This window comes from Camelus ferus, chromosome 8 (genome assembly GCF_009834535.1).
Source record: "Camelus ferus isolate YT-003-E chromosome 8, BCGSAC_Cfer_1.0, whole genome shotgun sequence".
Classification (NCBI taxonomy): Eukaryota; Metazoa; Chordata; class Mammalia; order Artiodactyla; family Camelidae; genus Camelus; species Camelus ferus.
In genome coordinates this window covers 47166396-47190011 of record NC_045703.1, presented here as the reverse complement: position 1 = coordinate 47190011, position 23616 = coordinate 47166396, and the positions used below count along the sequence as shown (strand labels likewise).

At 37.0% G+C, this 23616-nt stretch overlaps 2 protein-coding genes, 1 long non-coding RNA gene and 1 other non-coding gene across 4 annotated transcripts; 3 read left to right on the top strand and 1 right to left on the bottom strand.

The window, feature by feature from the left end:
* The first annotated feature begins 1328 nt into the window (after window positions 1-1328).
* TAAR2 (trace amine associated receptor 2) lies at window positions 1329-4979 on the top strand. The gene is made up of 2 exons (XM_006193430.3): window positions 1329-1638; window positions 3768-4979. The coding sequence occupies exons 1-2, from the start codon at window positions 1615-1617 to the stop codon at window positions 4761-4763; spliced, it is 1020 nt and encodes a 339-aa protein (XP_006193492.2). The 5' UTR covers window positions 1329-1614; the 3' UTR covers window positions 4764-4979.
* A 5417-nt stretch (window positions 4980-10396) lies between these two features.
* On the top strand, window positions 10397-11524 carry LOC102513504 (trace amine-associated receptor 3). The gene has a single exon (XM_006185161.2). The coding sequence runs from the start codon at window positions 10493-10495 to the stop codon at window positions 11522-11524; it is 1032 nt and encodes a 343-aa protein (XP_006185223.1). The 5' UTR covers window positions 10397-10492.
* A 4652-nt stretch (window positions 11525-16176) lies between these two features.
* On the top strand, window positions 16177-23219 carry LOC102506972. Its single transcript, XR_004322004.1, has 3 exons — window positions 16177-16463; window positions 19003-19166; window positions 22630-23219. It is a non-coding gene; the product is annotated as an uncharacterized LOC102506972 (long non-coding RNA).
* On the bottom strand, window positions 22107-22213 carry LOC116665554. Its single transcript, XR_004322212.1, has one exon. It is a non-coding gene; the product is annotated as a U6 spliceosomal RNA (small nuclear RNA).
* Window positions 23220-23616: the final 397 nt, after the last annotated feature.

Sequence of the window (23616 nt, the reverse complement as noted above, 5' to 3'; positions counted from 1 at the left end):
CCCAGTCCAGTGATACCATTCCATCTGCAATGAGGTAGAGATAGAGATATGGGGCTATCAGGGGAGGTTACCATCTCCGAGGGCTTAGAAAGAAGAATGTGCTGGCGCTTGTTACACTTACAGTCACCGAAGAGCCCTTACCATTGAATCTTCCCCTTGGAATTAAATAGGCTGGTTCTGAAGAGTTTTCAAGGCTCACCCATACATTGTCTCTAGGCTTTGGTTTTGACTTTATAACCCATCAGTGTTCCATCTGCCCTCCCTTGTGGTCAGTCCTGCTCAGGAAAGCCCTTGTGTCCTTTCTTGCCAGCTTGCATATTAAACTGGTATATTAAGCAGGTATATATTAAGATGGTGTATTTCAGGTTATTAGATATATTGTATTTTTTTTCCTTTTGCAGGGGGGAGGTAATTAGGTTTATTTATTTATTTGGCTTTTCATTGGAGATACTGGGGATTGAACCCAGGACCTCATGCATGCTAAGCATACACTCTACCACTTGAGCTATACCCTCCCCCTAGTTTTTAAAAAACTTTTTTCTCAGGTTATTAGATATATTGTAATCACAGTGAACCTTAGAAGGGAAAAGGACCAGACTCATTCTTTTTGCTCCGTGAAGACTCTTCAGCTGGTTAAAAATAACAGTTTAAGTTCCAATCTTTCCCTGCTACTTGTCTCTCATCTATATAATTAAGTTAAATTAAAGAATGCTTAAGTAATTCCTTACAGAACCAAGAAGATTTATCCAAGATGACTTACTGTCTGCCCCACAAGGCAGAGAAGTTGCTGGTAACCTTGGAGTAGTAATGCCTTCTGCTATTGAAATAAAGTTCTACCTTCCTGGCAAGTAGTTGTGGTAATACTTGTAAAGTTTTCTTTAAACACACTTTCATAGACATTTTCTAAAAAGAATGCAAACAAAAAAGTAGCTCCGTCAACATGTGAGTAGATTTAAGCCAGTAGCAGCCGAGATTTTGGTATCATTACGTGAGTTCCTTAAAGAGACAGCAATTATGCCCCATTCCTCCAGATCTAAGAGGTTTGATGAGGTTTATTCTTTTAGTCACATTTAAATAAAAGAGAAAAGACAAAAACAATAGGTCGTAAGACCTCTTCTCAGTGACTGGAATGGGAGACAATGTGTGGACTGTGACAGTCAGATTTTCTTAAAGAGAAAGAGGGCACAAAAACATTTTCCTTCTTGGCCCACTGATCTCATCCATGTGTAACTGGATCAGGTGACTCAGGGCCACCTGAAACTCAGTGGTTTAGATTTGCTTTTACAGTAGTTTTATATTAGTGGACTTAGAGACTTCAGTGCTGGAGGTGATGAAAACTTAGGAATGCAGAGATTCCTGAGAGGATGGAGGAGTGTTTTAGGCTCATTTAACTGCTAAACTTTAAAGAGGCTTTTGTTTTTGCTTCTTCTTCTTCTTCTTCTTCTTCTTTTTTTTTTTTTTAATTTTTCAGACCTGATTCCCTTGAGGGTAATTGTTAAGTTATGGAACAGCGCAATGCACATAGCTCAGGTCTTCTAGTTCCATAAAAGCATTCCCACTAGTTAGAAAAGAACCAAAGAAATAAAGTTCCTCCAGCAAGGAGTTTATGTAACCATGTCATCTTCTGCAGTGCAACAGGTATGTGGACAGGGGTTAAGGGGCAGAGATCTCTGCTTTCTCTTCCTTGAGGTTTTCTTAAGAAGCAAACTGTCACCCTAATAACTCAGTAGCACTGCAGGTGGATTGGTTCTTTTTGGCGTTTTGGTTCTGTGCAGAGAGAGACGTAGGAATGCGGAAGATCGTAGGTGCAGGACTTAGTAGGAATTTGCAATAAAAGGCAGAGCTTTTAAAATATGTGAACAGGATAATGTGCTTCCTTTTGGCAGTGCAGCGTGTTTCCTGGGAAGAAGATTTAAAATCATGGAAGGGGTGATTTCTTCATAAGCAGCTTAGTGTATCATTTGCCACAAATGCTTACCTTTGTGAAACAGAGGTTTCAGAAAACTACCTGCATTGTTATGTACGATCTCATTCCTTTACTTTCTTAAGAGAAAGCTTTTCTGGTCAAATGTATTCTTGAATGTTGAATGTGGTGTTCATCCTAATCAGGAAAGAAAGAAGGAAGGAAAAAGGAGGGAGGAAGAAAGGAAGGAAGGACGGACAGACAAGGGGAAAGCCATCTCTGATAGCGCTCTTTATACATCAGGCATTGTGCTACGGCTGTTCACATGTATTATTTCACATGTTAAAATTCATTAAAGGGGGAGGGTATAGCTCAGTGGTAGAGTGCATGCTTAGCATACACAAGGTCCTGGGTTCAATCCCCAGTACTTCCTCTAAAAATAAGTAAGTAAACCTAATTACCTCCCCCTAAAAAACAAACAAAAAATTAATTAACATTTAATTTTTGGTAGAAATTGAACAACTGAAGGGAATCAATTGCTTGGGTAAAGTCTCTTAAAAGCCTTAAAAACTGGGTGCTAAAGCAGTGGAATATTTAATAGGGAAGCCAAACAAACTTAATGACAAAGTAAAAAGAAATGAGATCATACGTATCAGGAAAATCAGAAAATCCTTCTCTTTTTTGGTTGGGAGAAGATAATTAGATTTACTTATTTATTTATTTTTAGAGGAAGTACTGGGGATTGGACCCAGGACCTCAAGGACGCTAAGCATGTGCTCTACCACTTGAGCTATACACTCCCTCCCCAGAAAACTTTTATCAGTGTGTTCTGCTCTTGCAGTTTAATAGCTTTCTCCAAGAAGGTAGAAATCACTTTTATTTTAACAATTTAGTAGAAGACAGTTCAGACATAAGCTGAATGGGCAAGAAATTCACCATGTTCCAAATCTTAATTTCTGTGCTTGAACTTCTTGTGGAAACAACAGCAATGGAGACACGGCCAGACATCCTCTTTCATTCTGTTGCAATTTTTGTATCTCTATGTGCTTACATTAAGAGGTTTAAAAAAATAGAAAAAAAAATGACATTTGAAGAATACAGCTTTGACATACTGGTTTTTGCATTTAGCTTTCCACAGATAAGCCATCTGAAAGATATGACCACTGAAAGGTTTAAACTGAGGACAGCTGCCCCATCCAAGAAACATGCCAAATACACCCCGGAGGATGGTGTTGCTTAAGCAGAATTGATTCGAAAGTTTAATCCTCTTTCAAATAACCTCGGCATGAAAAAATAATTGAAGCACAGTGAAAATAATAGAGCACATGAATGAAACTGTTTTCAAATAATAACCTCCTGGTCCCACAAGGCCATAGACCCCAATCAGCAAAATCTGATTATGCGTTCCATACTCATTGAAGAATGTATTGTCCAATAGGTATCTATTCTTCCTGTGTACATAGAGAGAATCAATTATATACATTTGATAATAAATTTGTCTCTTCTTTTTCTTCTTCCTCCTTTTTCCTTCCTTCCCCCTCTTCTCCCTGCCCCTAACCTCTCCCACTTCCTCCTTCTAGTTTCAGGCCCTGGGGTACATTAAGTCCTTAATAAATGATGGTGGTGCGATTTGAATCAAGGCAAGAATAAAGTAAAAAATAATTACTTAAACTCATTAAGTTAGAAGTCTGTGACGTTGCAAATACAGGTTAAGATAAATAAGAAAGCTCCTAAGTAATATTTCAGCATAAATTATCTTCCTTATGTCTTCTCTTTCTTGAGTTTTTTTGATGAAAGTATATATGAAACAGAATATTTTGGCAATTAACTGACAAAATTCCACGTGTTTCTGTTTTTTCTGAAGAAAATATTGAATTGTTCTGAATACGGAAATGGATCTTGCCCAGAAAGTGAAAGGTCGCTGGCTGCCCGAGCTGCCATGTATTCATTCATGACCGGAGCCATATTCCTCACAGTGTTTGGCAATCTGGCCATGGTCATTTCCATTTCTTACTTCAGGCAGCTTCACACACCAACCAACTTCCTCGTCCTCTCCATGGCGGTCACTGATTTCCTCCTGGGATTCACCATCATGCCGTACAGTATGATCAGATCGGTGGAGAACTGCTGGTATTTCGGGCTTATATTTTGCAAGATCCATTACAGTTTCGACCTGATGCTTAGCATAACGTCAATTTTCCATCTCTGTTCAGTGGCCGTTGATAGATTTTATGCTATCTGTTACCCTTTGTGGTATTCCACCACCATGACGATTCCAGTCATTAAACAGTTGCTACTTCTCTGCTGGTCGGTCCCCGGCGTATTTGCATTCGGGGTGGTCTTCTCGGAGGCCTACGCTGATGGTATAGAAGGCTACGCTACCTTGGTTGCTTGCTCCAGTTCCTGCCCCGTCATGTTCAACAAGCTCTGGGGGACCACCTTGTTTATGGCAGGTTTCTTCACTCCTGGGTCTGTGATGGTCGGGATTTATGGCAAAATTTTTGCAGTATCCAGAAAACATGCTCGTGCCATCAATAACTTGCCAGAGAATCGAAATAATCAAATGAGGAAAGACAAGAAAGCGGCCAAAACTTTAGGAATAGTGATGGGTGTTTTTTTATTATGTTGGTTTCCCTGTTTTTTCACCATTTTATTGGATCCCTTTTTGGACTTCTCTACTCCTGTCGTGTGGTTTGATGCTTTGACATGGCTTGGCTATTTTAACTCCACATGTAATCCCTTAATATATGGTTTCTTCTATCCCTGGTTTCGCAGAGCGCTTACGTCCATTTTGCTAGGGAAAATTTTCAGCTCACATTTCCATAATACAAATTTGTTTACTCAAAAAGAAACTGAGTAGACTTATTCTGTTTGAGTGAATAGAAGCAAAAGGACTGGAAATTAGAAGAAGGACGTTGCTTAACGTGTGTGTGTGTGCATGTGCGCGCAGGTGTGATTTTGACTACCATGGAAAATTTTTAGTTTCTAAGACCTGAAGGAAAAAGGAAACTTTCTTTTTTTATTGAAATATAGTCAGTTTACAATATTGTGCCAATTTCTGGCATACAGCATGATGTTTCAGTCATACATATACTTATATATGTTCTTACAATAACTTATAATGAAAGAGAATGTGAAAAGGAATATATGTATGTATAAGGAATCTGCTTTGAACCAAACATTCCTTCCTTTTCAGAATAATTCTTATGCCCACTAATTCTAGATAGAGAAGAAGGAAGAAAGTTAGAAAGGTAAAGAGAAGGTGGGGAAAAGCCAGGGACAGGATGTAGAGGACACACAAAACCTTTTATACTATTTGGAAGAGATCCAAACACAAGCTGAACATGAGGGTTGCGCCCACTCCCCCATCACCTCCATACACGCTTTGTGCGATATTTCCATTTACTTTTTCTCTCTCAGAGTCTGATCAGATGTATTTTGAAACATCGACCACTAAAAATTACAGGTAAAGAAATACAGCAGTAACAATTTCAAGAAGGTATGTGCTGTCAGGAATCTGTCATTTGGTAATTGAGAGTTAAGGCTTTACTAGATTTTACTGTTGTGAGATTAAACATTTTTTAAATGAAAGAGGGAATGGAAACTAACCAGACTGCACTTACATTATGGCTCATGTATCACTCGAATCATCACAGTTGGCAGTTTTCTATTTTACTTGCAGGAGAATTCCGGTCAGTGCCCTCCCTTCTTTCTCAGGCTCATTCACACTTTGTATTGCTAAGTGGTGTTCTGAGTTTTAATAAATGTAAAATACATACCCAAAAAGTTGTGTTTTTTGACTCTATCACTCCTTTTTGCTTGATTATGTATACATATACTTTTGAATAATAGAGTAGTGGGAGGAGCAAAAAAGAAGAAAACTAATATTTATGGGTGCGCCTCTGGGTACAGAAAACTTTATATTTGTTATTCAGTGACTTTTTAACTGTAAGTTAACATCCATTAACAACTTGGGAAATTAACTTAGAGGTCATCAACCAGTGGTGTGCCTAGTAAAAGTATAACACCTGGTTCTGAAAAGAAAAAAGAAAAAACCCCTGATTGTAGAATTTGATGATTTCCATTCTCTCTCTTTCTCTCTACATATATATATATATGTGTGTGTGTGTGTGCATACATATATATATATATATTTTCATTTAGCTGATTTAAAGCTAAGAATGTAATAGCAACTGGCTTTCAAAATTCCTCAAAAGTTAACCTATTCTTGCAAGTGAACATTAGGTGTTCTAGTTTACCACTGGCTGCAAATAACATTGTTAATGAAAAGCAAACTAGAATAGATGAAAATAGATAATCACATTGAGGATAAATACTGCCCAATGATGATTTAATTTTAGTTGTATATGTATATGTTTGTGGGTGTGTTTTTGTAAGTGTACTATGTCTCACTGAAATGTTTTTTGTTTCACTTCTCCATTATATTACATCAATGAACAAATTAACAATTTTTTTCCTTTTTGTGGAAAAGTTTGCTTAATTCTCCCACAATCTTAGTTCACTGCACAGATCACAATTAAACAGTGACCACTCAGCAGTCACCTTAAGTGTTAGTCTTGCCTGGCTACCCAAAGATGGGTTGGCCCGTGTTGTCCGGACCTTCTTTGGCTCTCCTATCCTCACTGGCCTGCTGATAGGTTGGTCCCACTCTGTAGCCTATAGGGTAGAGGTGGAAAAGTGCAGCTGCTTTGAAATGGTGTTCTCTTTACAGAATGATGATGTTTGTGATGGTGGTTATTGTTTATGCTGGTGCTTACAGATGAAATAAAAATTTGGCAGCCCTACGTGGGCCAAACATTTCTTGAGATATTTCTTCTCTTTTCTTACTATGTACTTTATCCTATTCATACATTAAAACACTATTTGAATAACTAAAAATTCTGCTCAGTTATTCCTCTTTCCCTGAAATGTAATTTCCCCTGTACTTTTCATGGTACTTTCAGTTTCAGAATGTGGTCATCCTGACTTGCTTCCTAGGGAAAGAGAGTGATCCAGCCTTCTATCTCCTGTCTGCCTTCCACCATTCATTCCGCCTTCATTTTCCAGAGTTAGTAATGCCTCCCTTTATGCTCAGACTTACACAGGCAGTTCCAGATGAGAAAACTGAGCCCAGAGAGATTAAGTGATTTTCCCTGGATTATAAATGTATTATAGAAGCAGGATTAGAGCTCAGCTTTCTGGACTTCTTATTCTGTGTTCTTTGTTGACCACACTAGTATTGTTTTTTCAAGATTTGTGACACTTTCATGGGCTTTTCTTCTTTTTTTTCCACTAACGATTTTGTCAAACTGGTACAAATCATTGAAGCAAAAATAAATACTTTTCTCCCATCCCAATATCTTCTCATTTCATCAGAAATCTTTTATGATTCAGACAATCATTCCTCCTTTGGATATCAGCCAACATTTAATTTAGCCACACATGTCTCTATTTTTAATATGCAGAAGTTTCAGTACCTTATCTTACTTGAATGAAGCCCAAAATTACCATGAGATTGATATGAAATTGTTATCTTTCTTTTGGGGGAAAAAAAAGGAGCTGAAAACTACCTGAGACATTAAAAATAGTCAGAATATTTCAATATCCCCCCAGGGAAGAGAGTTAAAAGGGCAGTTCCACTGGGGCTGTGCAGTTAGTTTCTCTTGGAGTTCCTGGATCTGAGTTCTCCATCCAGCTCTCCTGAGAGCAGAGGCAAACTTATATGAGTCAGATATTTCAATCTTTGACACCACACTTTCTAGAATTCTGACCTCATAACTGCAAAGCCACCAGAAGAGATTCAATGATTCACAGCTAACACTTCAAGAGAGGGAAGGTATTGAGTCAATAAAAAGAATTGGAAATGTACTATCTTTAAAAATTTTTTTTGATTTATTCTTTTCAAAATATTTGAACAGTAATAACTAAATTTTATAATGAACTGGAAATCATTACAAATAGGATGCAATAGAGAAGATAGGGGTTTTTTTTCCTAACTGAAAAATAATCACTGTGATATTTAAGAGGAAAATTTCCCATCAAAATTTGTTGGCAAGGTTTGTAAATCTTTATGTATTGGCATTTAAAAAATGTGCTTGCAAAGTCTAGAACTATGCAAGACATGGTTTAGTAAATGTAAGTTACTTATGTATTTCAATAATGCTAAAATGTACTCTCCTCTTTGATAGTATATCTAAATAAAAACTCTTGTTATATACTACTTAATTTACTGCCAGAAACTACATATTTCATTTTTGATTTTTTTCTCTTGCAAGCAGTATTTACTTAAGATATTCTGTTGCTCATGGCTCCTCAATATTATTCACTCATTGCAGATACAAAGTGTCCAAACTAAAATGCATTTTCTCTATTGCCTAGAATTGTTCTCCTGGAATTCAATAGTCATGCAAATAACATAAGTATCTTGCTAAGACGTGCATTTGGGGATGGTTCTGAGGTTTTTCATTTCCAAAAATGTTCCCAGGAGAGGATAATGTTGCTGGTCTATGGACCATACTTTAATTAGTAAGGACTGTACGGGAGAAACTATGAACACATGAAGCCATAGACTTTCTTATTGCCTAAATAGATCAGAAAGGAATTGTTTGTTGCTATTGTTATTATTATTATTATTTCCCATTATTAGATGGTAAGAGTTGGTGGGAAGTTTACGACACCAGGACCCCAAAGACCTGGATTATGTTGGTAACAGCATTTAGTATCAATGGCTCCCTCAAGACCTTTGTTATTTTATATACATGGAAGAGTTGGGAGGATGTAGTGGCAATGTGCCTTCCAAGTAATTTGGAAACTTTGAAACACCCAAAATTGTTATTGTTGACTAGGTTTCATTTGGAATGCTGTGGATTTTAGAAGAGATTTTATTAGCTACTTTCTAAACAGGACTTAACTGTTTTCTTAATATTTTAATCTTTCCCAAACCAAATGTCTCTAGTATCATGAGACAAGATGCCTATTAAGTAAGTTTCATAATGTGTTGGAATTAATTTTTTTCCACTTAATTCAACAAGCTGTTACTGCTTACCTGTCATGTACACAGCTCTGCATTGTGTTGCCAGGGTTGGATGGTTAACGGCATTTTATCTCATTAAATGTAAATTTCTCAAGAAATTTAGCTGTAAATTAAGAAAAGGTATTTTAAAAAAGTGTTGTGCTGGAAGGAGGGAAAAAAGGTGTTTGAAATAAAAGTCAGCTGTAAAATGAGGAAGTGGATCAGCCTATCTCTAAGATCTTTGGCCACCTCAATAGGCTATAATTAACTTCAATCGGGAGCACAGCATTTTTGACTCGTTTATTTGAGCTGAGTATTTACGTTGTCAGAGACTAAGGGACTGGCAGGCAGGTGAAGGAAAGGGGATTGGTCAAGCCACAGAATAGGCATTTGCAGGGTAACATAGAGACTTCTGTGGACAAAGGTGGCTGGAGTATTGTAGACTGAAGGGAGGAAAGATTACAACCAGAGTTTCCATGACAACAGATGCTGAAAAGACACATTTATCACGGGCAATTCCTTGCTCTGATGTTCTAGCCAAGACACATTTTCCTAGAGCCTTTCCCTTGTAACTACCAAAAAAAAAAAAAAAAAAAAAAGGGGGGGGGGTGGAGGATGTGTGGTCTTGATAAAAGATTTATTAAATCAGTTCCTCCTGAGCCTCCTACTTCTCTGATAGTTTTAGTAAAGATTTTTCTCTTTGGTTTATTTTCAAGTAATGCTATAGTTTATAGCTAATTAAAATAAAGGTGCTTTTGGCATGGTTTTAATATTCACTCTCCTTTCTGACCCTGCCCTCCCGCATGGAGTTTGCTCTGCCTGTTCTGTGGGTGAATTTCCTGTCAATTAACATGTTTTTCCTGCTCCCAGCTGCTTTTAAGAATACAGTGTTTTCAAGATACTATCTCTGCCCTTTGCCAACTACCTTGTGGTTTTGCAAAGCTTACTTATGAACTATGATTCCATTATTTGGAATAAATCAGTTGTGTACATGCCAGAAACTATTTTTGATGTCATTAATGTATAAACTACTATAGATAGTTATAAAGTAGATTTATAGAAAAAACTTTTTCTTCTGTTTATCTTAGTTTTCAATGCTACCTTTGAATATAGTTTGCTTATTGTCATCCCTGAAGTGGTTTCCAAGTGGACTTTGTTATTGTAGCCTTTAAATATTAAATTATGGTCTATATTAGATATTAGAGAATTAGCTAGAAAAGATCCAATATCATAAATTTTCATAAATTTCAAACTTTTGCTTAGCTTTCCTATTTTATTACATGGTCATTTATACTTTTATAAGTTGATACTAGTTCAAATTTTGAAATTACTCATGAAATTGTACTTTGTCTATATTTATCAAGTTTAATTGAAAATTAACACAAGTCTGAGGGGAGGCTATAGCTCAGGAGTAGAATGATATAATTTTAAATATTTAAATACATTATGATTGAATTACTAATAGGTGATGTTAACTTTATTGTACTCTCAGGAGCTGAAATTTACTGGAATCATTTTAAGAAGAGAAGAAACACCGACTCATCTTCCTAGAGAGGAATTTAAAGTGATAAAACACCATGGATCTAACTTATATTCCTGGAAACTTGTCCAGTTGTCCCAAATTTGGAAATAAATCCTGTCCTCCCACCAGCCGCCATTTTCATGTCCGAGTGATAATGTACTCAATTATGACCGGGGCCATGTTTATCACTGTCTTTGGAAACTTGGTTATAATAATTTCCATATCACATTTCAAACAGCTTCACTCTCCCACAAATTTTCTGATCCTCTCCCTGGCAACCACTGACTTCCTGCTTGGTTTGGTCATCATGCCATACAGCATGGTGCGATCGGTAGAGAGCTGCTGGTATTTTGGGGATGGCTTTTGTAAATTCCACACAAGCTTTGACATGATGCTAAGCCTGACCTCCATTTTCCACCTCTGTTCCATTGCTGTTGATCGATTTTACGCTGTGTGTTACCCTCTACACTACATGACCACAATGACCCCCTCCATGATAAAGCGGCTGCTGGCATTTTGCTGGTCCGCCCCTGCTCTTTTCTCTTTCAGTTTAGTTCTATCCAAGGCCAATGTTTCTGGTATGCGAAGCTATGAGATTCTCGTTGCTTGCTTCAATTTCTGTGCACTTACTTTCAACAAATTTTGGGGGACAATATTGTTCACTACATGTTTCTTTACTCCTGGCTCCATTATGGTTGGTATTTATGGCAAAATCTTTGTCATTTCCAAACGACATGCTAGAGTTATCAGCAACATGCCTGAAAACACAAAGGAGGAAGTGAAAAAAAATTTGTCTAAAAAAAAGGACCGGAAGGCAGCTAAGACCCTGGGTATAGTAATGGGGGTGTTTCTAGCTTGCTGGTTGCCCTGTTTTCTTGCTGTTTTGATCGACCCATATCTAGACTACTCCACTCCCATATTAGTACTTGATCTTTTAGTGTGGCTTGGGTACTTCAACTCTACCTGCAACCCCCTCATTCATGGCTTTTTTTATCCATGGTTTCGGAAAGCTCTTAAATACATAGTGTCAGGGAAAATATTTAGCTCCCATTCAGAAAGTGTGAATCTGTTTCCTGAAGCACATTAATAAAAAAGCCATTACAAAAGTGAATAGAGTATTGAAAATGAGACATTATTTTTACTGAAGCACATTTTTAATTTTAATGAAATATTATTGGTTTACAATGTGTTCATTTCTGGTGTGCAGCATAGTGATTCAGAGATTATATATATATATATATATATTCCTTTTCATAGTCTTTTTCATTATAGGCTACTACAAGGTATTGAATGTAGTTCCCTGTGCTATACAGTGGACCTTGTTGTTTATTTTATATATAGTAGTTTGTATCTCAGACTTCTAATTTATTCCTTCCCCATTCTTTCCCCTTTGGTAACCATAGTTTGTTTTCTATGTCTGTGAGTCTGTTTCTGTTTTATAAATAAGTTCATTTGTGTCTTTTTTTTTTAGATTCCACATAAAAGTGATATCATATGATATTTTTCTTTCTCTTTCTGGCTCACTTCACTTAGTATGACAATCTTCAGATGCCTCCATGTTACCACAAATTGCACTGTTTTATTCTTTTCCATGGCTGAGTAGTATTCCATTGATGGAAAATGTTCTTATCTAACTCCCAGGCTTAAATCTGAGTAGTATTCATATATATATATGTACCTATATATATGTATCACACCTTCTTTATCTAATCATTTATCACTGGACATTTAGATTGCTTTCATATTTAGCTATTGTAAATAGTGTTGCTGTGAGCATGAGGGCACATGTATCTTTTCAAATTAGAGTTCCCTCTGGATATATGCCCAGGAGTGGGATTGCTAGATCATAGGGTAAGTCTATTTTCAGTTTTTTAAGGAATTTCCATACTGTTTTCCATGATGACTGCACCAAACTTTAGTTTGATGAAACACATATCTTACATCCCCAGGTCACTGAAAATATTATTCTATTACATTTTGGTAATCTAGGTAAGTGTTCTGTAACCTGCAGAAGAGCTACATTCATTATCTTTGATCAACCAACCAACCAACCAACCAATCAATCATTTATTAATTGTGAACTCTGTATGTAATCAATAATCACCTCTGACAAGTGGGGAAATGTACAAAAGAATCATAACATGTAGTTCAGAATAGATTGGCCTTGATTTACACACATGAGACAATTAAAGACCAATAAAAGAATAAAGAAAATAAAGTGATAATGATTTTATTTCCTGTCTGGTTTCACTTTAGGGATTCAGAAAAGGGAAGATCACCGGGACCTGAGGTACCATAGAGGAAGTATGACATAAGGTTGATTTTTACTCTCAACTAGCCATCCACCTTATCATGTGACTTGGGAGAATTATTAACCATCGTTGTGTAAATTATTCAGTTGTTCCCTGGCACCTTGAAGCTCACTGCGAAGAGCTGCTCATAGGAGAAGCAGTTGATTACAAATCACCCCATGCAATTTCAGCTTTTATCCTTGTGACTTTTCACTTTGTGGTTTATATTTGAAATGACTTCCTGTGTCTTCTGTCTCTTATTTTCTTAACCTGCCTGATATGTCTACACCATCAACCAGCAATCATAAGGCCTCTCATTGTACTTGTTTAACAATTTTCTCTGAATGTTGCCCTAGGGCCCAGCCAAATAAATTTCATCCATATCACATCGATGATTTAAGTCAGGTTATTAACATTTGGTGAAAATCCGTCCAGTGGTTTTTCTATAAAGCACTAAGAGATAAACAGAAACTTTCATTTATTTAATAGGTTGGAAAGCACATGACTACATGTGACAATTTTGTCCACATCCCCTGATACCTGGGATAACGTTATGGGAGGGAGAAGAGGGGGAATGGAAGGAAAGTAGACTGTTCCTGAATCCAGCTTCAGCCTTGGGGCTATTTTTGAATAGGAAAATTTAATTTTGGCTTTTTTCTGTCTCTCTTCTAAGCCCTGCTCTCCACATTCCCTGAGTAGTCCTGAATCCAACTATAATTTAATAATATAGTTTACTAATACAGGCTTAACTTGTGTCCTGAAGCATAATGTGATTCAGTAGGGACTGCCTCCCTCACCATTCTTACAGTTTTCTTTCCCTGTACTTGTTCATAGAGAAGCAAATGTGCATAGTAAGTGAGATATTTTCATATTTACCAAAGAATGTTCACGAATTCAATCTGACTGCTGGTCTTGAAGTGAACATTTTAGGCTGCATCTGGGAAGAGACATTAGATTGTGAGACGCACAGCCAGGATCCTTCTTCCTGAGAGTCTCACAAGATCGTGGACGTCACCCAATCATGCCTCTCTCTTCACAGATGAGGACATTAAAACTGACTTGCCACACTTCAGTAGTGACAGACACTTCATGTCCATTGATTCCTTTGCCAATTTTGGCGTCCTCTGAGTTCCTGCCTTTAAAATTCTCATTTGTTTCTCTACTTCTGAACTATTTCTTTATTCTAAAAACTTGGTGGTGTGGATGTGTGTGTGTGTATACGTGTGTGTTAAGAGAAAAAATAATTCATGACACTTGTTAAAGACTGTAAGGCAGACTTTATTCAAAGGAAGCTACTACAATGGGTTTTATAGTGGGGGAGCGAGATTGTTACCAAACTCAGGTTCAGCTGCTTGCCACTCAAAAGCCAATATTTAAGACACAAGTGTTGGTTGGAAAGGAAAGGTTGCTTTATTCAGGAGGCTGGAAACTTGGGGAGAAGATGGACTCAAGTCCCAAAGAACCAACTCCCAACTGTCAATCAGGGGTGGGAGGCTGCGTGTAGAACAGCACGGTCACCTTTGACAATCATCTTGAAATTGGCCATGTGGCAGTATGATGAGCATCATCTTGATTGTTTTAAGTACAGTTAATCCTCAACTCCTGGGTCAGATTTTTTCCCACTTCCTTGAGGCCAGTTCTTGGAATTGTGTAAGATGTTGCAGTTTATGTCATGGCTATAGTCTAGTCATCATGTAGTTAACTTTTTCCACCTGGCTGGGGTTTCAGTATCTGCAAAACAGCTCAAAGGATATGGCTCAGAATATTATCCATAGCCCTTGAGGAGGAATCAAAGATCCTTGACTTTGCTTAACAGCAAAACTATTATTATTTTGTTTTATTAGACTATTTTCCTTTGCTTCTGCATTTTCTCAGTACTCTGGTTAAATTTATTCTTTGGTTAAAATTCTACAGACAAAAGACAGGTGGAGGACATAGTGGGGGTCTGTCCTGGGAAGACACCCTAGGATCCTGCTCAGTCACAAGGTTGCACTCAACTCCAACAAGGTCAAGTGGGGATTTATACCCAAGGAACTGGGTTGGAGGTAGTGGATGGAAAATTACTAAGAGGAAATATCAGGGTCAAGGAGGATTTTTGCTAGACTGACTCATCAGAATTCTTGCTGAGGACAGGCTAGAGTGATAAGATATTGAGGCTGGTCAGATACCAAGGGTAGGGGATTTTTGCTAAACTGACTTAGCATGATTCTAGCTCAGTCTGGATTCTACTAGGGCCAAGAGTGAAGTCCAAGTCTGATCTAGTCAAGCAGAGGGACCAAAGGAGCCTGATTAAAATTTGGTCAAAGGAGAGAGACTTTGTCCTGTGTATGTCTGTGTGTGTGTGTGATGCCTCTCACAGAAGCACCATTAGGGTATTCAAAGTGGAGAGGGAGCAGTTTAGGAAAGGCCAGCTTCAATATGTGAGATTTTAGCAGGTGGTTATTAGACTAAAGATATACATCTATCTAAATACAAATGGGATAATCTGTTTGAATAGACTTAACCAGCTAGCTGCATGAAACATATAGCTGTAAGGCTACAGGAAAATTTTCTCTATTCACTGAGATAGATATTGAGCACTCAGCAAGGGATATAAATATTTAGTTGGAATTCATCCTTAACATGCCTCCCCTCCCACCCATGGTAGCTAGTGATCTGGCTTCCTGCTTCAGAGCTTTCCAACCCACTCTGCACAGTTGCCTAAAGTTGACACTTTCCTCTTAAAAATCTTACGTGGTCTCTAAGCTAGATCCCTTGGGTTTTTCCTAGACTTCCCCACTCCCTCTGGGCAGGAAGCACAAATTAGGACTAGGATTAAGGTGCTCTCTTACCCTGAGGTGTCTGATAGATGACATTTTATCAATGGGAAGCACCTGCAGGAGATCCACAGACAGAAGGAGGATAAAATCAGGGTATTTAACCCGGGCAACTGTCACCCAGCCAGACTTGGGACTTCTAGCCCTCACTCAATAAAGCCAACCTACTGACTGACACGAGACAGTGGTGAAGGAAAGTGCAGCATTTATTGCAGGGCACCAAGCAAGGAGTCCAGACAGCTAATGCTCTAAAGGCCTTAATTCCCTGATGGCGTTTAGGAAAGGTTTCTGAAGACAGAGGTGAAGGAGAGGGGTTGTGGGGTATATGATTAGCTATGGACATTCTTCTGATTGGTTGATGGTGAGGTAATCAGGAAGCAACGTCATCAGCCTTCTGGTTCTGACCTGCCTGTGGTCTGAGTGCTTCTGGGCAGCATACAGTTAAATTTTTCCACCTGGTGGTGGTTTTAGTATCCACAAAACAGCTCAAAGGACTTGGCTCAGATTATTATCTATAGCCCTTGAGGAAGAACTAAAGGTCCTTGACTTTGTTTAATGGTTAAACTGGTATTATTGTTTGTCTTGCTTGACTGTTGTCCTTTGTTTCTGCATTTTCTTACTTCTGTGATTAAGTTTATTCTTTGGAACGTGGGGAAGCCTAGGAGGCTAAAGTTTTTCTACAGACAAAAGGCAGGCAGAAGACATGGGGTGGGGGAGGTCTGTCCCAGGAAAGCCCTAGAGAGTCCTGCTCCATTACACAACCTCTCTGCCAGATTGCCCTGGGGCTGGCTGTGTCCTCCAGGAAAGGCCATGTGGAGTCCCTCTGCATACAGCCATCCTCTGAGACTCCTGTGACCACGCTCTTCCTCTGTCACTCTGGGTCCAGCCAAGGTGGACTCTTCGCTATTGCTGCCTCTAGGTACTACTCTGTTTCTTGCTGATTTCCTTAAACACTGCCCACATCTTTGTAAATTGTTCTTTTATCAAGCTCTCCTCAATCACCCAGGCTGATGGTGCCATCTGTTTCCTGCCAGACGCATGGCAAATATAGCTTTTCATTGCTCTGAGATAAAATTTAAAAATTCTCCCCAAAAAATTTCAAGTCGGTAAGCCCAACTTGGCCTTTCTTTGTATTTTTACATTTAGTCACTCCTCTGGGGTCTACCCTCCTTTGAAGGAATTATTGGCCCCCCGGTAAGTCATTCTTCTCATTTGTCCTACCTGGGAGCTACTCACCCTCCTCCTCGACTTGGCAAACTTCTTTTAATTTTGAAGATCGGTCATCAGTTCAAGATTTCTGGTATCCTTTTTTGTATATAAAAAAGATTATTTGTGGTAATTTTGGCTTTTAGAATTAATATTTCATTTATAAAATAATATTGAAAAACCTAGCTCTTTTTTGGAAAATCTTATTTAACTTACAACTTTTATTGAACTCATAATTTATAAAATTTGTTTCATTTATAAACAGAATATGTTATTCTATACTTAGTAACTTTTAACAACATCTTTAAGGGGTGATTAAAGCCTAGGTAATTGAATTCCCTTAATATTTTATTTGTCTTTATCAAATTAAAATTTCAAGTTCCTTTTTTGATAATTTAATTGTCAGACGAATACATAAAACCTTCCCTAGTACTTAAATAACTCTTGTAAATTTAATCACTAGTGTATGTCTTAGAGATTCTTTCCATATCAGGGAACATAATTTTTCAAAACTGATATTTCAAAAAGTCTGCAGAATGTTCCATTATTTGGAAGTATCATAATTAATTTAATAGATCCCTACTATTTCTGAGTTTCGCCATAACAAATCATGTCGCAATAAATATCCATGTCAGTACACACTTACTCATGCGAGTATATCAGTAAATATTTAGCTGCTTTTGAAATTTATTTTACTGCATCTCAATGATTACAGCATGCCACTTTTTGTGACTGAATACTGTGCATGGTTACTGATGCATTCCCAGAGAGACAGAGCACAGAACACAGTGTTAAATGAGAATTAAACACTGTTCTCTAGAAATCTGAGTCCTTGTAGAAGAAAATGAAACATATGGACAGATGAATGTATATTTTGCTAGGCTTTTGATCATGAAAGAATAATATACCTAACCTAAACTTTCTGAATTTGCTGTTTAATTTAGTCTATTTATTATTTAGTGTATAAGAAAAATCCTATTAAAAACATCAAGTGTTTGGGTTTATAAGTACCTGTTGGTCTGGTGTGTTTTCTTTTTAAAAAAAAAAAAACTTAGTTCTGTATTTACTTGATTCTTTTACCTTTATTTAGTTCTATACTACTTCATTCTTATTTCTTTTATTTACTTTATTCTTATTTATACTTTATTCTGTATAATTTACTCATCTTGGGGGACTGCAACTGGGAGTGGTACGTTAATGCCAAGGAGAGAACCTGTCTTCGTAATGTCAAAGGCATGCACTTGTTTTTCCTTTTGCAAATTAAGTTCCTATGTTTAGTAATGATTAAGTCCTGGTATTCCAAAAGTCAGTTTGTCAGGTCAGAAGCTCAGAAGCAGGGATTATCTGCATGCTAAATAATTTCATTTAGCCTAACACCATTGAAGCATTTGAGTTCTTGCCTGGAGCTGAGCCTGGGCAAACTCCAAAAGCCATTAATAGATCTTAAGTCCTCCAATATCTCTTAAAACAATTTCCTGAGTTAACTTCTTTTTGTTAAAATAATTTTCCTTTTCTTTTTCCTGACTGAACCCTGATTGTTGCAGTCAAAATTTATAAAAAAATATACTACAGAATTATTAGTTCTCTATCTGGGAAGAAGTTTGGAAAGAGTTTTGGAAACCCAGATGAGCATGTAAAGATAACAGTATTTTTTAACCTCTCCCATTCACCAAGGCTCTTTTCATTTCATGAAGAAAATCCTCAGAGTCTGTAAAGCTAATTTTTACCAGTTAATTTAAATATAGATAATTTGATTCTATTTTTATAAACATGTAAGCTTTGATGCTCTCCAAACATTGGGCGATTGAATATAATGATTTTGTAGCCTTGATGGATGATAAAACTATCAATGTAAACTACTTGAAGCTTAGTGTTTGGAACTATGGCGCCCTAATGGATATACCTTCCCCTAGGGATCATGAAGATACCCTCGTGGTGATGGAAGTTTTCACTTTTCACTTGGTTGTTCTGAAACATGGTTCTTACTGCTTCTTGTTTGGACTAGGGAAATCATAGACTTAGAGCACTACAATGTGAATGTATTTCACTGACTTGTGCGTGCCAGCAAAAGATATAAATGAATCAAATTTTCACAGGAATTAAAGAACTCACTGTCTGAAAGTATCTAGTATTTGGTAATAAGTGGAGGGAGCATTTGTTGTATTTAACTAATTTTCTCCTTTCCTCCTCCATCCCATCTTTCCACCTCCCTCTTTCTTTTTTTTTTTTTTTTTTCATTCTTCCCCAATTAGGCCTTGTGTGAGGCTAGTCCACATTGTCCCTTGGAAGTCATGGGGACGATAGCACAAAATGGATTCATTCTCCCAGAGCCAATTCTCCGATGACTTGGTGTAACCTTTTTGCTGACAGCACACTGAAATTGCTAAAGAACACATTTGTCAAAAGCAGGACACAGGTAATAAACCTCAGGAGAATATTTTTTATATAAATACTGATGACAGCACAGCCTGCCATGAGCTTCCAATGAGCACTCAGGCCTAAATTCCTTTTCTGGGGGGTAAGGGGAATCAGCAGAGAAGAGCAGAGAAGAGAGTGGTGAAGCAAATGCTTGCTTTCATGGTAAGAAACCTTGGCACAACAGATGTCACCTTTCAATGATTTTTAGCTCCAAATTACCAAATTAGCCAAACAAATTCTGGTAAGCTAAATGAGAATCTATTAAGAGAGGGAAAAAGATCAAATTGATTGATTGATTGATTCATTTATTTATTTCATATTGAAAAGAACCAAACTGAAAATCCTGATCCATAAAAATAAATCTGGATCACTTAAAAAAAATCACTGAAATTCTGAAGAGGCAATGATAGAAAGACCCACAGCAGATCTTTCTTACATCTAATTCACAAAGAACCTCTCCTACCTACGAAATTATTGCATAAGTGAGATAAATCAAAGCAAGATAAAAATCATTGCTTTTAGAGGAATCATTGTTTTTGGAGTGTCTGACCTGTGTAAATCCAGTAAGAGGAGAAAAATCATGCATGATTAAGCAAGTATAATCAGCTCTTTCCTAATTTTTTCTACTTTATTTGTAACATATTATTGAGCTTGTCAGCTATTTTCCTTCTTACTGGAGGGAAACACATATACATTTATAGAATTTGAAGCTTTTAATATTTGAGGAAAATTATTATACAATTCTTTTTTCATTTTTTCCTTGAAATGCTGAAGAACTTTTACATTTTTAAAATTGTTATTTCAGACTCCTCATGTCTGTTTCCCTATTCTGTAATTTTTTTTCCCTGAAGAACTAAATTTGAGCTAAAAAATAATGCAATTTTTGCTCCTCTCCAGAATTGACAGCAAATGTTTCTTTTTACCTCCTAGCAAAAATAATTAACAATTTTAATTAACAATTTTCTATGCTTTCATTAGGTCATTGTTTGCAGTGTTGTCATTAATTTGGTCCTTTGTTGAAATGTTATTGATAAAAAGAAAAAAAAAAAAGGCAAAACAACAATGTCCCATGACAAAAGCAAGATGTCACAGAGGTTTTAACTTAATTTTATTAAAAAAATTTTTGTGTCATTTTTGGAGGCGAATCTTCAAAGGAAAGGGATCTCTCTTCTGCTAAGTTTTTAAATAACAAACAAAACCTCAAGTGCATTTAATTTCATGACAATTTCCTTTTTTAACAAAGCAGTGGACCAGCAACCATCTATGCATTTGCCTACTTGTTTTTGTAATTTTTGGCTAAGAGTTTAAGATAAGGGCTTAAAAGTACTATTATCTCCAATATCACCTTAACAAATCACCCACATAATAACTTTTGAAATAAATATGTGTCTTATTCTATTGTTTTGTCTTAATCTAATACTTAAATGTTTAAATAGTTCTCTAATATTTATAATCATTCATCAGAAACATGAGATAATACAATTAATTTCTAGTAGCTGTTTCATACTATGAGTTCCAAAAAAATAAAAATAAATAAATAAAATTCTCTTTACACATCTAGGAAGTTAAATTATATCAATCCTTTCAGGGATTAGGTTTTCAAAAGTAAAACTTAAGACTCGAGAAATTATACCATGAAGTACTGAAGAGTATAGTGTTTTGTATTAGGAATGCTGTGTCTTCAGATGTATAGTGATAAACGTATAAGTTATTTTGTGGTTATTGTGAACTATCTTTCAAGATAATTTTTAAAAGAATTAAAGAAAAAAATTTTAATTCACAAAAGTAAAGAAGATAAAAAGCTAGTAAAGTTAATTTACTAAAGGAGGTGATTAGGTATTTTAAATTTCTTTATATTCAGTATTTTATTGCTTAGGAACTGAAGTGGTAAGTAATCAAATAATTTGTGCAGTGTGTTCCAACATTGATAGTCTGCAGTTTACAAAGCAGTTAAGTCTTTGTCCCTCTTACTTTTTACTTTTTATGTTTTGGTTTCTCAAGTTCATCTTAACTGTGTAATATTTGATTGGTACAATTAAAATGTATCTTAAGAAAAATACTAATGTGAGAAATTAAATCACGATATCCAAAGCAAATAAAGTGTACCATAATATTAAGGTTTCAATTAATGCATATTGAGAAAAATTGCTGAGCTGTAGTAGCAGATACTGTAAATATTATTTTCAAAGTTACATGTATTCTCATTAATATCTTTTCTGAGTAAATCTAGTGAGGACGTGCTTGTAGGCTCATTTTCCTAGTGGACAAGTGAGTTTGAATTTCTTCTCAGGCCAAAGTCCATTGTCCAAACTGGCCTTAGATCCCACTAATGCTAGTCATTGGTCCTCAGAGTTACACATCCAGTTCTGGCCCTGGAAAAACAAATCAAACCCATGTCATACTCTGGGTGAGTCAGTTCCATTATTTACACATTTTAAGGACAACAACATAAATTATAAGAAGTGACAGCTTAAACAACGAGCAGGCCTATAGGTCAGCTTTGTTACCAATGTGACACTTGAAGTCTGTGGATAAGACAACCTCAACCTGAATTTGAGTTCATGACTGAACGTGGCTGCCAAATGAAAGGAGACAATCTGCAAGATTTACAGAATCTATTAGAGATATTTCCTCTTTCCTGAGATTATTCCTTTATAATATTGTAGACTTTAGCATATTTTTAGTTTATCATATATTGCTCTAAATTCTAAAAACTATATTGTTCACATTGAAGAGAAAAACGTTTCCTTAATTGAAGAGTATGTATTAAGTGGCAGGATCCAAAGCATCTGCAAATATCCACAAAAGAAACTAAAAAACAAAAGCACAGTCTTAGAAGAAGCACAGTCTTTAGATCACAATTACTGTTAAAGCTGAACATTAAATAATAGTTTCCCAGGCCCTGGTAATTCTTGAGGGACTTTTACTTTTTTTTTAAAAAAATATGGAACACTTCACGAATTTGCGTGTCATCCTTGTGCAGGAGCCATGCTAATCTTCTTTGTATCGGTCCAATTTTAGTATATGTGCTGCCGAAGCAAGCACTTGAGGGACTTTTATCCAGCAAATTGATGAATGAAAGTGGAACATGGAAAATTCTTGATTCAGAATCCTAAGTAAGTGTTACATATTAGTACAATCAGAACATGCACTTACTTGGATTACTTAGATGGTTTTAACTGGGTTACTTAGATGCTGGGTGACAACATGCACTCAATTGTCTTTAGTCCCTTCCTAGCAAAGATGGTTTTTAGACTAACAGAATTGGCATCTCCCAAGAGCCCATGAGAATTGCAGACTCTCAGCCCCCCACCCCAGAATTAGAATCTGTATTTTGAAAAGATCAGCAGTGCTCAGGGTCAGTAGGGAACTCAACCTGGGATTGAAAATGCAGTTAGCTGGGCACTCTGAAAAGTTGCACAGCCCATGATTTTTATTGTTTCTTCCTCTTTCTTTCACAGGGAAGGGAAGGAACATAGTACTTTTGTAAAAGAATCACAGTACCCACAAGACACAAACAATGAATTCACTGGACCTTTGGAACCCCCCAGAAGTACAATTTTGCTTTGCTCTGGTTAACAATTCATGCCCTAGAAACGTGAGGTCTGGGCTGAGTGTCTGTGCCATGTATGTTGTCATGACTGGTGCCATAGTGATGACCATGCTGGGCAACCTGGTTGTGATCATTTCCGTTGCCCACTTCAAGCAGCTCCACTCTCCGACCAACTTCCTGATCCTCTCTATGGCCACCACTGACTTCCTGCTGAGCTGTGTGGTCATGCCCTTCAGTATGATCAGGTCCATTGAGTCCTGCTGGTACTTTGGAGATCTCTTTTGCAAAGTCCACAGCTGCTGTGACATCATGCTCTGTACCACTTCCATCTTCCACCTCTGCTTCATCTCGGTGGACCGCTACTATGCTGTTTGTGACCCTTTACATTATATCACCAAAATTACCATGCCTGTCATAAGGGTCTTTCTGTTCATCAGTTGGTCTATTCCAATCATTTTTGCCTTTGGCCTGGTATTCTCAGAATTAAACATAATTGGTGCAGAAGACTTTGTTGCAGCCACTGATTGCACAGGCTTGTGTGTGTTGATATTTGACAAGCTCTGGGGGGTTCTGGCCTCCTTTATAGCCTTTTTTCTCCCTGGGATGGTAATGGTAGGGATTTACATACATATTTACACAGTAGCGAGGAAGCACACTAAGCAAATTGGCATGGGGTCTATGGTGGAACAGATTGTGTCAGAAAACAAAATGAAGATATCATCCAAAAAAGAAAGCAAGGCCACCAAGACTTTAAGCATAGTCATGGGAGTATTTGTGTTGTGCTGGCTGCCCTTTTTTGTCTTGACAATCACAGACCCTTTCATTAATTTTACAACTCCCGAAGATTTGTACAATGTCTTTCTCTGGTTGGGTTATTTCAATTCCACTTTCAATC